Source organism: Lynx rufus, unplaced genomic scaffold, assembly GCF_022079265.1.
Source record: "Lynx rufus isolate CCGP_SWC_20201006 ecotype Redwood Valley unplaced genomic scaffold, mLynRuf1.p SCAF_2, whole genome shotgun sequence".
Taxonomy (NCBI): Eukaryota; Metazoa; Chordata; class Mammalia; order Carnivora; family Felidae; genus Lynx; species Lynx rufus.
In genome coordinates, this window is record NW_025814834.1 from 31,005,579 (window position 1) to 31,023,539 (window position 17,961).

The following is a 17,961-nucleotide window of genomic DNA, read 5'->3' on the forward strand; positions in this document are numbered from 1 at the left end:
ACTATCTAAAAGATGTGCACAAGACTTTATAAACAAGGTCATATTTGAGCTGGAATTTAAAAGGTGGATACAGGAGCACCTGGGTGGCTCAGTCAGTTAAGCATCAGACTCTTTCCTTCAGCCTAGATCACAATCTCACGGTTCGTGAGATTGAGCCCCACGTTCGGCTCCATGCTGACAGTGCAGAACATGCTTGGGATTCTCTCTCTCTTTCTCAAAAATAAAATATTAAATTATTTTTTAAAAAAAGGTAGGTAAAAATTCATCAAGTATAAAAAGAGGCAAAGGGGGAATCAAAGTGAAGAGAACAGTACCTACAAAAGCACAGAGGCTTAAAAGAAAGCAAATCTGGGGAATGGCCAGTGGTTCATGGTGCCTGCAGGTTAAGGTAACTGTGGAAGAGTGGCCAGTAAGAAAGGCAGGCAGAGAGAAAGTAGGTAGATCATGAAGAGCCTGTAAATATGAACTTGCTGCATATTCGATGCAGAAGTATTTCATCTTGTGAGAAAAAAACAGGAATGGCGAACTTCTGTATGCATACAGGGAACGTTGTTGGTTTTTAACGAATATTGTTGATTATCTTCTGTTGAAAATGATATAAAAATACACTGATGTAATCAAATGTCTTGATTCCTATTATTTGTTTTTTTTTTTAATTTTTTTTTCAACGTTTATTTATTTTTGGGACAGAGAGAGACAGAGCATGAATGGGGGAGGGGCAGAGAGAGAGGGAGACACAGAATCGGAAACAGGCTCCAGGCTCTGAGCCATCAGCCCAGAGCCCGACGCGGGGCTCGAACTCACAGACCGTGAGATCGTGACCTGGCTGAAGTCGGACGCTTAACCGACTGCGCCACCCAGGCGCCCCTATTATTTGTTAAATTGTGTCTCATTAGGAGAGATAAGCATGTGAGCTGATCATGGTTAAATTCCCCATTTACTTGAATGGGGTCTCAAGAATTTGAAAATGAGTGAGAATAAGCCCTGCTTCTGCTGTCCCAGCTGCCACCAATGAGCCCCCCATGAGGAGTAGAACCAGCTCCAATGGCCTCTGGGAGGAGAGTGGGGAGTAGAGATGAAGAGCTGGGGCTCTGGTGTTTGGCATTTTACATGCACCTTGTTATGGTGAAATCACTGGAACACAAAGGCTACTTCCACACTAACCACTTCCTCCCCCTTTATCTCAACAGGATCTCGGGGTGGGGCCAATGGCGCCGCGGGGTCACACTCCTGGGAGAGCCATGAGCATTGCATCTGCTGCCTTGCATATCACCCCACCCTGCCATGACACCTGTCCCATCCATGACCACACCTGCCCTGAGAGCAACAAAAGGAAAACAGAATAAGCAGATACCCAAGCAGGTGGTGTTGCTTCCTTCTTTAATTTCTCTGAGAAACCTGATACATGTTTTGCTTTGCTTTGCTTTTAAAGTTACAGAAATGAAAAGTACTCAATCTGCTGGACCCCGGAGGACAGATAAGGGATAGATTTTTTTCATCATTCATCCCTGCCCAGATTCCTCCAGCTAATTCTGAGGAACCATCTGCATCAGCCTGCTAATGAGTTTGGACATGCCTCTCCACGCCATAGGAAGCCATTGGAAGTTGTTAGGCAGGGAGTTATATAATCAGATTTGTGATTTAGAAAGGCAGCTCTAACAGAAGCAAGGATCGGTGCACCCTGTAAAGAGAGAGGTCAGTTTGAGGCCTCTGCAATCGTCTGATTGATGATAAAGCTCTGGCCTGCTGCGACACTCATGTACATGAAGGTGGAAGAAAGTGAGGAGGGCAGGAAAGAAAGAGGAAGAACTGGAGATGACGTCAGGGCTCCAGACCCACTGGCTGGAAAGCGACGCTGACCGCTTAATAAAGAAGGTTAGCTAATCTCGTCATTTAATCTGTAGTACCACGTGAAATGGATTTGAAGCCAAGAAGTGAATAAGCACTTTCAGGGTTTTGATTTATATTCACAACATAAATCGCAGACAAACCCTATCAATTTGTTCTCTTACAAACAGCACATGAAAGGCAGCTCAGAAAATTTGCTCCTGACACTGGAGCCAGAGAGGGTTCAAATCCTGGCTCCGCCACCTGATAACTATGTGATTTTGGATAAATCACTTAAGTACCCTATGCCTGTTTCCTCATCTGTTAAAGGAGGGGAATGACAGAACCCAGCTAAGTACTGTGAGGCTGAAATGGGTTATGAGTAAAGGATTTAGGACACTTAGTGCACCCCTTGGAGCTCGGCGCCTGGCACGTAGTTCCCATTTAACCAAGATTGTTTTCTGTCTCTCTTACCAAAAATTCGTCCTCGGGAAGCACAAAATTCACTTTCAAAGGAAAAGAACCTCAGCTTACCTTTCTTCCTGACTTCAACATTGCATTGCTCAGTTGGTTCAACAAAAGAAGCTGAAAATCTTAAGAAAAACAAACTTCTTTTTTTCCCCGAGAAAGCGAAGAGAAAGGTGAAAACAAATTCTCAAGCCCAGGGCCCTTGGAGGTTCAGCCTTTCGAAGACCACACAGTGCTCGCTTCTAAATAGAATATTAAAACAAGCAAGAGCAATTTTCTCCTTTCGTCTTCCCTTATTGCCTAATTTTCCTCCCGCACCATTTGCATAATGGATAAAAAGGCATCCATTATGCAAATGAATGATAGGGTGGTGAGGTTGTGGAAGACACAAACCTCGCTGTGGATGGAGAGACGCCTCCACAAGGCCCTCCGTCGTCTGCATTCCAGCACACGGCCTCACTGGCCGGGTTTCCAAAGGATAGAGGAGAATTGTGAAGATTATAGGTCATTAATTTCTACTTGGTTTATTACAAAGGCAGCACCACAGATGCTTTCCAGAACATTTGTACCAAATACGGGTATTCAATATTGTGGTATGTAAAACAAACTTTACAGTAAACATTTTGTTTCAGATGGGAAAAACGAGTACTCTCTAGGACTTACAATTTTAAGCATGTTCTTTGCTTTGCAAGCGAAAGATTCCCCTTGCAAAGTAGGAAAAGCCTCTGTTCTTCTATCTGGAGAATTAACCTATATAACAGGTGCTCAGAGCAGTCTCAAAACATATGCATACATTCAACAGGAATGAAAATTTGTTTTAAGTACCAAAATGTTAGTGGATTTTCAAAAGCTTCATGCTGTTAAACGGACCTAAATTTATCTCTAAGAGTTATCACTAAAAACTGACATTTCTCTTGGAGATGTAAATTCACTGAAACTGTAGAAGAATGTTTATTTTTCTCCCAATGCCTTCAAAACAAAAATAAAGAATTCTGAACAAAATTACCAGGTGGGTTGTTCTCGCTTGAATAAATGAGGAGGACAAAATTAAGAAATTAACTTCAAACGTTTCCTCCAAACTCTGAGATACATCATTTGGGGAGAAAAAGAAGGCGGCTGAAACAGAAAGTGACCTTCGTTTCTAGTCCAAATTCCTTGATAACCCTTAGCTTTTGCCAAATGACACTCTTCAGGGACATTTTCTTAAAGTGATCCTCGTAGGCTACAGATAAGCCACATCACTTACAGACCAGCCTGTCCTGTAGGATACTTCTAGAGGATGCGGTTCAGATTCGCCCGCAATGCAAGCAAAAACCGCATCCACTTGTCTGAGCATCATCGACTACAAAGAGCTATGTGAAAATAATTTAAAGAAAAGACAGACCAGATTTTTAAAGAAAGATACTAAGAAGATACGTCATATTGTAGAAGCAACTCATAACCAGCAAGCTGATGTATTTCAATCAGGTGAAAAACATACTAGTGAAAATGTACATACCTAATTTTAGAGCAGAAGAGGTTACTTCGATCTCCCCACCAATTGGTTTAAATGCGGCCAACTGGGCAGCCACTTCCGTCTCAAAGGCATCTGGGGTCTGCTGACCTGCAAGGTTTCCACTGGGGCTCTCAATCTTGTGGAGTGGTTCTTGTTCATCAAACACAGCAATCAGCTACAAACAAATCCAACAACACTCATTACTTGGTATGACATGCATCATCACACAACACTGTATCTCGCTGATTGTGATCTTTATTTGATTTTAAAGAAAATGGCCTCTGACAATGTCAAACTTGAATGTTACTGCCCCACAACTCTCCACTCAATAGGTCTAAAAGCATTGTAGCCAGGAATTAATTGTTTGCCGATTCTTGAAATAAAGAACCAATTTTGGCTCTTTTGAAATAAGGAAATGGCTGCCCCTTCCCCTTGCCACCTTCACCAATATTCCTAAAAGGACTTCAGTATTTTTAAGAGTGTTTCCAGAAATAAAAAGTCGAAGATGCAGAAGCTGAGGATAGGTCTACTTGAAAAAAGAGGACATTCAAGGCTCGGAGAGCTGGGATATTATAAAATCCATAATTACAGCTGCCCTTTTAGACACGATCACAACAAATGAATGTGTATATTTCCACACAATGTGTTCATTTTGTGCACATAGATATCATCCCCTTTTTATACATCCCTTTAATTCTGTTCTCTTCCTTCATGACACTGTGCTGACTGGTTCAGTCCAATGAACGCCAAGTCCAAAGAGACTAAACGTCAGCACTTTCAACCAAATTATTACTATCTTCATTTCAATTTCATTTCATAGGAGAACTATGTTTCTTAATATAGAACTATTAACATAGAACTATTAATATAAAACATTTAATTGTCCATTCCAAGTCATTTTTCATAAAGGGCAAAATAAAATAAAATAAAAATTTCCAGTAATTGCCCAAGCACTGCTGTATCAACAGTGAGGACAGCCCTGCTCAAACTGTATTTTTGGCCAGCAGACAGCACCTCCACAGAGGACCTTCACAAGCGTCTCATCAAGTGCCGTGGAAAAGTCCAAATGTGTGTGCAGTAGGCAGTGAGAGGATGCTACTGTCAACCCAGGAAAGAGCAGTGTGGGCAACTTTGAAGTCTGCTAGTAAATCTTTAGATAGTTTTCATTCATTACATAAAACAAACCTACTTATGATTCAAGCATTTATTTAGGAAAGGCACAGAAAGCCCCATTCATAAGGGAATCTCGTTGGCAATAGTATTAATAACACAAATGCAGGAGTAATCAATCAAAACATCATAAATTCCAAGTTGAGTCTTTCAAAAGAAATGAATACAATTAAGGATATGCAAATTGACTACTCAGAAATAATTTTCATAATTGACTACTCATTTCCAGTATGGAGACTTCTTTAATTGGAAAATCCAACAATCCTCTTACCACAGGAAAGAAATGCTACTCCCAAGGCATTATTTTTAATTCTTGAAATTGAGCACATACATTTTCTATTTTTAATTGGTAGTAATGATGAACTGATTTGAGAGAAGACTTAAATGGATTAATAACGAAAGATTATTCTAGTATAAAAATAATCAGTAGAACTGTATCTTTCTAATCATCTGGTCAAAGTGAAGAGTTTAAAACTTTAAATCTTGAAAAGGAAAATAAAATCAGTTTTTAAAATGTGCTAGAAGTGTTATTTTCATCACTATTTTTGTGACATAATTATAATTTCAGTTTTGCATATTGGTGAATTCTAACACATTTTAGTAACATTTATTTTAATTGCCAATCGGCAAGGTGAAGCGGCTTATTATGTGGGTTCTATGAACAATTTTGTGTTAGTGAAGAGTAATACCTTACTCTTCCCTCTTCCTACATCCTTAACTGCTAGTAAATGCAGTGCGCCTTACATATTGGGGAAAAGAGAAAAAAACTGAGTATCAGTTTGGAGAATATACAATCTTAAAACTGATAACTCATCAACTATGCCATTATCTATGTTTATTATGTAACCTTTCCTCCCCAAGACACTCTCCTGTTTTCCATACTATTATATCCATACAAGTTTACAGCAGATGTAAGAACAATGGTATGCCTACTTATCAAATGAGAGAACATAATAGTTCGGAGATTTTGTTTCCCAAAGGGAGAGAGGCCAAACAGTAATTGGTACTAGAATCTAGTCTTTTTCATTTCTAACTCAGGGTTTCAGACCACACTGTGACTGTTTTCCAACAAGAGAGCTGTAAAAAGAGAGGATATCTTGTAAAATATTTGTGGTTTGTCCACTAGGATGCTATATCCTAAAGAATACGATAAAGAATGGAGAGAAAAGGCAATAGTCGTCACAAAGATGATGATAATAAGAAGTGGAATATTCCCAAATCTCATAGTCCGTCTCCCAGTCCCACAATTGACAGGAATGATCTTCACAACGTCTACCCTAGATGTACAGATGGATGAATGAATGAGACGGTCTCTCTTCCTGGAAAGAAGAGGTTCGGTTCCTGAATCGGTGGTGCCCAAACAAAGTCTTTGGCTTCATTGGTGCTGGCTGATAAGAAACTCTCCATGCGGTCTGCATTTCAACATCTACCATATGCACACTTGTTTCAAAACTGACAATTTCTTTAAATCGTACATTGTAGGTGCTTATTAGCTAGATTACTTGCTTCATCAGAACACCTCCATTATCAGGTAACAGAGTTCCCAGCAGACGGTGTTACAGAGATGCATTAATTAACATAAATCATGGTTCTGGTTCCTCAACAGAGGCATGCTGATTTCCAACATGATAGAAAAAGAAGTTGGACAGGAAAGAAGAAATTCTATTTAACTTTTTTTCTGTTGTTAAGGTTTCACCTAGACTAAACTTCTATGGCATGTGGAAGATTTTTCACTGACATCTTTGGGACTATAGTAACCTAAACATTATGCAAAATGCAAACAGGTAATATTTCATTTGGATGCCTTTCTCTTCTGCTGCCCTATCCATCTTCTGGCAACCCTTCTGTTCTCCTTCTGTAACGCTTGTATTCTCACGTCACCCAGCACAACACCAACATTTCCCAAAGACCCCATAATCCAAACTCTTTTCACAGAGTCATTATTTCTAATCAAAACTCCTGTCCTCACAGATCTCTGTCAGTATTTAGGCATCTCATCCCCAGGTGTACACAGGAAGGTTGGTCCACAAATATACTATTCATTCTCCCACCCCAAACAAAAAGAAAAACCAACAACAGAAAGGTTTAAGAAACCTTCTCAGGACCCATTTACCCCTGTAGATAATACCCCATTTCTCTACTTTCCTTAAAAGCAAAATCTGAAAAAGTCTGTGTACAGAGCAGTTTCCAATCTCTACAGAGCAGTTTCCAAAGAACTCCTATTCTTTGCTGAGACCACACTTGTCAGGCTCTTGCCCCTCCATTCCATGGAAACTGCTCTTATGAAGGTCAAAACCAATCTTTAGATAGCTAAATCCCAAGCCACTTATCTGGCTTGATTTTAGGACACAGTTCAACATGCCTCTTAATTGTTTTGTTGACTTGTCTTCCCAGACATCTCTTGTGACCATCAGTTAAATTTCCTTTTACTTATTCCTCCTCATCTCTAAAAATGTGACAGAGAACACATCTAAGTTATTTTGGACATCTCATTTGTCTCATGGCATAGATGTAAGTATATGCTCATAAATTCCAAATTTAAACCTCCAACCCAGAGCTTCTTCTCGAACTCCAGGCTTATATGGTCCATCACCTAACATAACATGTGAAAAACTGAAAAAATGATCTTCCAAAGCTCTTCTCACAATCTTTTTACATTCAAATTACTGGCAATCCATCCATCCAACTGCTCAGGAGAAAAATCTCATATTCACTCTTGATGTCTTTTTCCATCCCTCCCTTCTTCTCTCATACACCCCACACACATCCAGTTTGTGAACAAATCTCAAAATATAATCAGAGTTTACCTGCTTCTCGCCCCTCTACTCTCATCACTTTGGGCCCAGCTACCACAGTCTCTCCCATGGATCACTGCAATAATTTTCTGTGTGGTCTTATTTCTACCCATGCTCCCTTCTAATCCATTCTCAATACAGCAGCCAGAGTGATCCTACTAAAACACAAGATGGGTCATGTGTCTCCTTTGGTCAGTCACCTTCCTATGTCACAGTGAAGCTCAAGTCCTTGCAATGGACTATCTGGTCATAAGCTCCTTGGGACATATCTGACCACATGTTCTGAGTACGTTCTCCCTTGCTCTCAGGATTCTATCCATCTATGATTTCCTCTTTGTTCCTGACTCAGTGTCTTTGTATTTGCTGTTCTCTCTGTCTGACATAGTCCTCCCCAGACACCCACATGGTTTGTTCCTCTGTCCTTCCGATCCTTACTCAAATGCCAGGCTTTTGCTGACCACACGATCTTAATTGCAACATCATAGTCACCTTCTATCCTCCCTTCTTTTTTCTTTATCGCATTTATCGCCCTCTCAATGTTTCATTTTTTATTTGTCTTATTTATTGTCTGTTTTTTTCTCACTGTGCTAGCATATAAGCTCCAAGGAAACAGTGATTTTTGTTTTTTCTGTTGTACCCCCATCACCTAGATTGGTGAGTATACACAATAGGCACTGAACATATGTTTGTTGGAATAAAACTAAAAGAAAGCAAGAACAGATACTAAAACCTAACATAGCAAGTAAAAGACACCTAGATTTTTTCACGTGTTTTTAGAATAAACATCCAAATTATTATTTTTTTAGAAATGAATGCATATGAACAACCTGTACATACCCATAAGCCCCTCCAAGTGTCATTCATCATCATTATTACCGTTGTTCTGGTTTTGTTATTATGGGTGGTGGGGGAGAGCAATTCCTACTTTTCTATTCGACACAAAGAGAAATTGCTTCTGCCACGTCAGGCTTCAAAAAGAGAGATTATGTGTGTTCTCTTTCTTTTTCAGGCTCAATTTTGAAAGGGAGAATCTGCTTATTTGGTCTCTGAAGGAGTACAAGTGGTACACCAGGGGTGGAGAGCACATGGAGAGGGAGGCAGGGTTAGTGGTGTAGTCTGAGATGGCATTCCATAAGCTCACGATTCAAGTGTGCAGCCCATCCAAATTCAGGTCTTCCATTTCACTTTCTACCAGCTTTCTGTGATTGTTTTAATATGACACTATTTTCTCTTTAATGTGCCAGTAAAATTAAGGCACTGGGAGAATGTACAATGTTTATCTTACATGTTTTCTACCTCTGTTTGAGAGGTCAAGGTGGAGTGCAATTCTCAGGAGCACACCTAACTTCTAACTCGGACTTAAGAAAACATGTAAAAATAAACACACTAATGTAGCATGTAAAATGATATTCAATAATTAGATCTCAGTTGTCCGTGCTGATGGTGCTCCCAGTTCAAGGGCTAGGCACTAGCTTTGGTAACTGCAAGCATCCCCTGGCCACCCCGGAAGGCCTATGGGAAGAACATCTGAAATTGGGATTCTCCTAGCAAAATGATCACCCATAAAACTTCACTTTAGAGAATATTTCCATCTTTTTCTCATACCTTGTGTAGATCAAAATAATGAAAAAGTCAACAACAACAACAAATTCAAAGATGAAAAGAAATGGAAGAATTTTGGATAATTTACAATTATCTGTGAAACCTGAATAATAGACTTGATCAAAAGAGTCATGTGTTCTCTGCAATTTCACACCATCAATATCACTTCGAGAACTCAGACCTGTTTTTATAATTAAACAGTAAGACTATTATGATCAATATCACTAGTAAAGGGCTGTGTGTTTGCGTACGTGTGTGTGGGGGGGGGGGGAGTGTGTGAGTCACGTGGAGGTAGAATGTTAAGTTCCTTGATAATATCCCTAACATGCCTAAACACTTCAGCACAGAGCCTGGTACACAATGGAAGGTTAAATGTTAATTCCTTTTCCTACCATAGCTAACATTCTCTGGCTTCCAGACTAAATCCCACTTGACTTGTTTATCCATATTCTGCTTTTACTTTGTTGATTCTCTTTAATCTCTTCATCACAGGATTGACAGAGGAACAGAGAAAGTACCAAGATCAAACACATCAAATAGGTAATTTTTGTTTTTCTTTTTTGTCTTCCTCTTCATCACACAACCCGTAGACACGCTTTACCATTCTTCCCACACTGCAAAACATGGGGTGTGCTGTTTCCACTGCAGCTTGAAGCAATATACCAATGCCTTTAGCTTCTCCAGTCACAAGTAAATATTTTCATAATAAATGCCACCAAGGGTATTTATTGCAGAGTCCCTCAATATTCATGATGTGGCTTGCTCTGTTATCAACCTATAGCATTCTGTCACTTTTTAGAGCCTGAGTTTTTATAATCGAATGCTATTATCTTTAGTCTATAGAGAAAATCAAAAAGAATCATCCAAATGCCCATAGAACATGATTTATAAAAGTACATTTTTTGTATTAGTAATTACAGTTAGGAAATGTGGCTCTATTTTAATTACATGTCAAGTACACTCACGTACTACTAAGAAAAACTTATTTTCCATATTGAGTTCTTTGGGTTAAACTCTTGAATTTAACAACACACTGCTATTTTTACCATTTCATACATATTCCATATTACCGACAACTATCAAGTAAAATTCAAAGACAAAAAAACAGGATCCTACAAAACAAAATTAGAATCATTTGTCTCAAATCTTAATAAACACAATTAAATCTAAGTAAGACTGTGAAATTACAACCATTTCACAAGTACAGGAAAACACATTATCACCTTTGGGAAGAGAGTGAAACACGGAAGAATTTCATTTAAATGTATACATATCTGCTTGTAACTAAATAACAATGGGCTATGTGACTTAATTTTATGCCATTTTAAACAAAGGTTTGAAAACAGGTGATCTTCCTTCATAGGATTTTGACAGCTAGCTAAAAGCATTTAATCCAGATTTTTAAAATGAGCATGCTCAAATTTGCATCTTCATCAGATGCAAGCATCAGATCAAGTATCCTCAGAGCAAGTATGCAACAGCTCTGATTCTCAGAAAGTTCAATCGACATTCAGTAAATGAGATAAAACCAATTTTCATTTCCTCTCCAAACTGAAAAATCTGTAATAGGGACCTTTACAAACTTTACAGCTTTAAGCTTCACGCTAAAGAAAATAACATAATTTATTCAACTGTACTAAGAATCCTATTTATTCTTATCACATTTTCAAAAGGCAGCTGCCTACACTGCTGGTAATAACAAAAAGCATGCCTATTAAAAAAACACCGATACTTTGGCCAAAACTGCATTTACCTTTAATTATGCAGTAGCTCACTAAGAAGTCAGGTATACAATAAATACATTTATACTGAATCGTATTTTTCCTGTGACTGACTCAAGTTTGAGAGCCTTATTTTTTTATTTGTTTATTTTTGTTACATTCATTCTTCACTTTCCTGCATAGTAACAACTCACCATTTATGAAACAACCTTCAAAACCGACACCTAATATACACAAGGAAAGCCTGAAGACACTTTCCTCTGTGCCCTTGACCATCCATAGCAGTGGTCGGGCAAAGGGCTCCATGGAGATCAGGTGGTAGCCACCAAGCTCTAATCCTAAAGGGCCCTGTGGGACAGCTACGGAGAAAGCAAACACGTAAAGAAGCAGGAAGAAGTTTCAAGCGTTCTGAGGTAACACAAATGTCAGAAATCAAAAAAAACAGCATCTCTGGCTTTGTCAGTAATAGTATTTCCACTGTCTCTGAATTACACACACTAAAAATAACCGACACAAAAGAAAGTGGAAGATCCTTGGGTTAAACTGGTTGAGAAAACTCAAAAATGATGCCAATTCGCTGAGTGGCTTTGCTTGCCATTTACTCTGTATATCACAGATGTTCCTCAATTTTATCCAATCCCAAGGGCTTTGAAGGTCTTGGGAGAGTGTACGTTAGTGTAAATGAAGACAATGTTTTAAAATGCAGGGATACACATACACACAAATGACTTCTTCTTCAAATCATTCTCAACTAAATCACACACATCTAACCTGCACTTCTGAAAGCATATTCTTTTCTAAGGAAGCGTACCCGACACAAGAAAACATAAAGTAGCACGTCGAAAAATATTTTGTAAATGACAAAGCATACATGCCTTTAAAACGTTGTAACTTTCACGTTAGTACTATTTTACTGGCTCAGTTTTTTTCTCCTTTCTTCCCTACAGCTTCTATTCTCTACCCTAAACCAAAGCTGGAACGGCCTCAGAAACACCTTTTTGGTAATTTCTTGGCCAAGGTCCAGCGCTGCCACAGTCATCCATAGATATGTCAACAGATCCTTGAAGGCAGTAACTTACTGGAATCTAAGGCTGATTTCTCTCTGCAGGGATTATTCATCACAACAAAATGCCTCAATGCATCTCCAGGTCCTTACGTCTCCACTGCAAAGGCCTCAATTTGCTTCTGGCTTCTAGTCCAGCCCCCGGATGTTTACCCACAACACTACTGCTGAAATGGGCTTTCCATCATACAAAGTGGCATGGTCTTGCTCCAAGTTAAAATTCTTTATATTCTCATAGTTTCCAAGATGTAGTTCAAGGCCTTCTACTGGGTTCTATGTTGTTCCCACAATACTGTCCATGTCTCTATCATTACCAGTCACACAGCACAACCATCTTGACTTACTTGCCTCTATAACTGTCAGCTACTTGAAACCATGAGTCACATAACTAAAAAATGTATTTACCAAATAATTAGCCAGCCCTCACTATGTGCTGGGCACTGTTCTAAGTACTTACATATTCTATTTCATTTTCATAAGAAAACCTCTCAGAAAAACAGTATTATCCCCACGTTACAGATGAGAGAATTCAAGTATAACCCGACCTTGTATTCCAAGCTGCTCGTGAGTACTTGCCACATGGAAGGGAGTGAGGGAAATGGTTTACATTCTCTGCTTTACCGGAGAGAAAGGGCAAATGTGGCCATTTGGATGGATGTGGACGCCATCTCCCTGAGTCCTTGATTTTTCCATCCAATTGGGAGTAAAGGTAACCTCCCTTACCACGTATGCTCCTACAGAGGGCAAAATAGCTTCTGTCAGCTTTGAGGCTCAATGTAAGATGACATTTTACGATTGTTCCATCTCAAATCCACTTAGTATATTATGATCCCAACCTCGTTTGTTGGTGGACTGCATTTATGTACTTGACTTTCTTCCAGAGGAGACCTTCTGAAATTATAAAACTAATGTGTGTGTGAACATACTTAGTTTTGAAACAAACACAATCGTACAGTGTTCTCTACTACGTCTGACGGTTAGAAGAACCCTGCTTCTTTGTACTAATGACTGCAATCCAGGGTGCGTTGCTTAATTTTGTGGATTAATGAGTTAGCAATCAAATGTGATTTTAAGTCATGAATATAACAAACATACTATTCATTTATTTTGACAAGTATTTTAATTTATGAGACTTGGCTACAAATAGAACAGTCTATGTGGTAAAAGGAAAAAAAAAAAGAAACCTTTCTGCTTTTAAGACAACTCAACAGCTCTCAGATAATAAACCTCTGCAGAGAATGATGACAAAGCCACCACCACCTTCTAAAGACAGATAAAGAACTGATAGGTTGATACAAAAAACAATGAGATCTTACTGGATCATTAAAATGTTCAAGGAGACAATGCTGCATGCACTTGAGCTGTAGGCACCGTCTTTGGGGCTTGCCAACCACATGGAGGGTTCTAACTAAAACAGGTCAGTGTTGGCCTGAGGCAGATGTCGCCTAGCCTGTCACCTTGGTAGCCTAAGACACAAGTTTCAACAGTTTCACGTGTCTCCGAGGTGGCCTCACATTCCAGGCCTGAGGTCCCCCAAGGCCAGACAACGTGGTGAGTGGCCAACGACTACAAAGGACTTTTCAACTCCCTGAAAATTAGCTGGTGATTAATTGGTACTACATTTCATCAGACTGGTGAGGGAACAGACTCTTTAGCAAAGACACATTTAGCAAATTGGCCCGAGCACCGGCTGATTGACCTCGTGACAGGTCCGATGATGTTCTACTCTCTCCAGCATTTGGTGACAGCTGAACAACCGGCGAAGACTACGCAAAGGTCAGCATGCAGCCTGATTGAGGGATGAGGAAGCACTTCTCTTAAATATTCCATTTAGACTCAGATCTTCCTTGTCATGGGTGACAAGGCTTTGAAGCCGATATTTTAAAAAATTAACACTGCACTTGCAGGTGGGTTTCGCTACTGAACCCCTTCCGTCTGAGTGGTAAAGCTAACCTTTTCCTTTAGCTTCTAATTGCTCTACATCTCCTTAACTAGTGATAATGTGGCTAACCCTGCTGGGATGGGTGTTGACTTTGGGAGCATCTAAATGTCAAGATTTGTAATTATGATTGTGGGTGTATTAAACTCACATAGAATGATGCCTCGCTAATTGGGGCCTGAAGACAAGAAGCCCAGGGTCCTTGCTCCTTGCTCACAATCGCAGGAGGGGTATTACCTCTTCCAGGAGTACTTGTGCTTCAGGTCTTGCCTCTAATTGTAGGAAGAGCATCTTTCAGAGTCAGTTGCAAATTTATATGTTTTGTGCAAAAGGTCTTCTTCCTAAAGCATCTAGAATATATTTTGTTGGCGTGAAAACTAGGATTTGTTTCTAAATTAAAAAAAAATGACACACACTGAGCATAGTTACAGAAAAAAAAATGGAACACATGTTTTGAAATTAGGGCTGGACCCCAAAATTCAGGTTGCTAAGACCATCAGCAATCTTGGGTTTCAAAAGCCAGTGTTTACACTAAACTCTCAAACCCAGTAGCCACTTTTGCACTTTGCTACTCTAGGCTTTTATGTTTCCCAGGTAGAAGAGAAGAGGAGAGGAGAGGAGAGGAGAGGAGAGGAGAGGAGAGAAGAGAAGAGAAGAGAAGAGAAGAGAAGAGAAGAGAAGAGAAGAGAAGAGAAGAGAAGAAAAAAAAGAAGAGAAGAGAAAAGAAAAGTGCTTAGGCAAGAAAAGGTAGGACTCGCAATGTCTCCCAGGGGAAAGAAAACTTCAACTTCAAAAGGATGTCATTAGGGATACTTGTGAAAACGCACAGTAGAAAAGAAGACATACAAGATAATCTAAAATCCCAGAAAACTCCTGTTACAATATCGGTGCCTTTTGTCCACTCTTCTCTTCTATGGATTTACATATATATCTCAACATTACTTGAACCATACTTCATGACACACAATTTTCTGATACTTTCACTTAGGATTTTCTTGTATACAGTTTTCTCTAATTTTAATCTGCAAAAAAATGAAGAAAACTCATGCCTGAATAATATTGCATAACATAATAAGTCATATAAATAATTTAGCCATTCTTCCATTCAGGACACATGAAAATGAAGGTTATCTAGGCAAAGCAGTATCATTTTTTCAACCACCGCCAATTTTACAGACAATATTATATTCTCCTGATTAAAGGTTAATTATTTGATTACTAGTGATATTGAAAATAATTCTATAAGCCATTTTTATTTCTTCAGTGGATGGTCCGTTCATACCCTTTGCCCTTCTGTTCCATTTTCTTTATCAGCATGTATTAGCTCTTTTCATTTTAAGTATATTGTCTTTTTTTATCTTTGCAAAATGTTTGACAGTTTACTTTTCATTTTTGTTTATGATGCAAAAATTTTCATTGCATGGTACTCCACTCGTTTAAAACCCTCTATTAAATCTTCAAAGGTCCCTTGTAAATAGGTACTCACCTGGAACCAGTAACACTTTATGATGGGCAAGTAGTAAAACAATGTTGGTTTCATTTAATTTACTACTTTGGTAGGCCTGTAAGACAGAGCAGGTGGGAAATGTTCTGATTGATGGGCATTTGGTTTTTAAATCATACATACCTATTCTAAACAAATGCAGATTGATAAAGCTACTTCAATAAAGTAATCACAAATAAAATTGTAACATTTCACTGATTTCATAATCCAACTAATTCATTAGTTTTTGCAGATTCTTTATGCTGAAATTCCACACAATCCATTATTAAATGGAAAAATATGGTCAGGCAATTTGTTTCAAAAAACTTTCAAGTGCTTGAAGACTTTCAGATTCCCTTATTTCTTTTGCCCCCCAGACAAGACAAACTTTGTTATTTTTTCATGTTTCTTCTATATCTCCTACTGTCCTGTCATCAATCACGTTTGTTCTTTCCTGTAAACTCTCCCTGCTCTTCATATTGCCAAGGATTAAAAGGCCCAACTACTGAGAGTGATGGGTAAAAACTGAGTGTGATGGGTCTGTGTCTCACCAAAGACTTTTCATTTATTTAACAACATGGTTTTCAGCCAACCTATTGTCCTAACGACTATGAGGTTTCTAGCCACATTTCTCTATCTTACCAAAATGTTTTTGCTTATATTCCATCCTCCAATCTGCTCTTTCACGTAAATTTCAGAGTTATTGACATTTAGTTCATCCACAACATGTAAGTAACATATGGGGCACTTTTTAAAGAATCGGGAAACATGACTTCTTTCAGAGATGTAATCTAGTAAATAAATATGTATTGGTCTGTTTGTAAATACACAAAATCAACTCAAGGAAATACACCCAGGACAACATTTAATTCACTATATAAACAGACTAAAGAAGTGGTTATGTCAACAAGATGAAAGTCAGGAAACTGGTGTCGGAAAGGAATATACTAGCAGTGCCACTCTAAGTTTTACCTTCTGAAGGCACCTTCGGCATTAGTGAGCAAACCTGAAGCCCCATTAATAGGGATATATCCTTACTATGAAATGAATGATGTCTGGGGATTACAGTGTAGTACCATTAAACTCATTAATCTAGGACCAGGTACACAACTTGAGGCCCAGTGCAAAATGCAAATGTGGAGCTCTTGTTCAAAAATTAAGAATTGGAAGATGATGGTAGCAGAGTACTGAACCAAACGTGGGGCTCTAGTGACCATGGGACCCCCTGAGCAAGTGTACAGGTCACATGCCCATGAAGCTGGCCCTGCTTGAATCATGTGACTTTCCAAATGTATTCTGGTTTCATGTTCCCTAAGTAATATGATTGTGTTTTGACTTCTCACATCAATCTCTCAACAGGGAGAAGATATGTTGGCTAGCAGGTATGAAGTGCTTATGGCCCTGCTGAACTTTATTAGTTTGAATCAGAATTCTTAAGTCAAATCAATCCATAGCAGTGAGAAGACATGGTTTATGGAACTGCAGTGCTTAGATCCTGTACCATGGTTAAAAAAGTGTTTCACATATATGGTATCTAGGGAGGTCTCTTCTGTAAACTCCTTAAACTTTGAGGGCTCTCCCATGTGAACTTGTATCTTAGTTTATTCACTGAAAACATAGTACTGGCTTAGAAGGCAGCTTAAGTCAATAGGAAATGCTGGGAGTTTTTTTTTTTTTTCACTTAAATGCAAAAGAATACTATAATTATGTAACAGGATAAATATTGCTACAAGAGTAATCATATTACAACACAGAAATGTGTCAAAGTAACACAATGTACACCTTAAATTTATACAATGTTACCTGTCAAATTGATTCAGTAAAAATAAATAATGCACAATAATTGTAGAACAAGTTATTTTCCCCTGATTCCTACTTGTCTAGGATAACATTTGTTTCTATCCAAGGTCTTACAAGGCCTTCCACAAGTAGCCGGAGGCCAAATCCAGCCTCATGTTCCTGTACTCACTCATCTATGCTCTTCTCTGCCTCGCTCCCCCTCAACCAACACCACACACAAGCTTCTGCATCTACGATGACTCTTTCCTTTCCTAGAATCCTTAGTAGTAGGGAACGTAGGCTCTGAAGCCAGCCAAAGTTCAAATCCACCTCAGACCCTTTTTGAAAAACAGGGAAGGTACTTAGCTCCTCTAAGACTTAATCATTTTCTTCATCTATGTATGAGAACAGCAGCTAACATTTACTGAGTATTTACCATGTTTAAGCACATAATTTCAGACTGTAATATCTTATTTCTTGCTTATACCACTCCTAGAGGTAGCTAGCTCCTCCTCATCAATAGCTCCAAAAGCGGAGGCACTGACAGGTTAGATGGTTTACATAGACACTAATCGGATGGTTAAATGATAAAGCCAGAATTAGAAGCCAAACTTCAGCA

At 38.9% G+C, this 17,961-nt stretch overlaps 1 protein-coding gene across 4 annotated transcripts in view; it reads right to left on the minus strand.

Annotated features, from left to right (window-relative positions):
* The window catches only part of PARD3B (par-3 family cell polarity regulator beta), a 1,011,734-nt gene that overhangs the window by 602,064 nt on the left and 391,709 nt on the right, over nt 1–17,961 (minus strand). For all 4 annotated transcript variants that reach the window (XM_047084837.1, XM_047084838.1, XM_047084839.1 and 1 more), the window contains exon 3: nt 3,794–3,965. In XM_047084837.1, the coding sequence (XP_046940793.1) occupies nt 3,794–3,965 (172 nt within the window). The remainder of the gene's footprint in view (nt 1–3,793; nt 3,966–17,961) is intronic.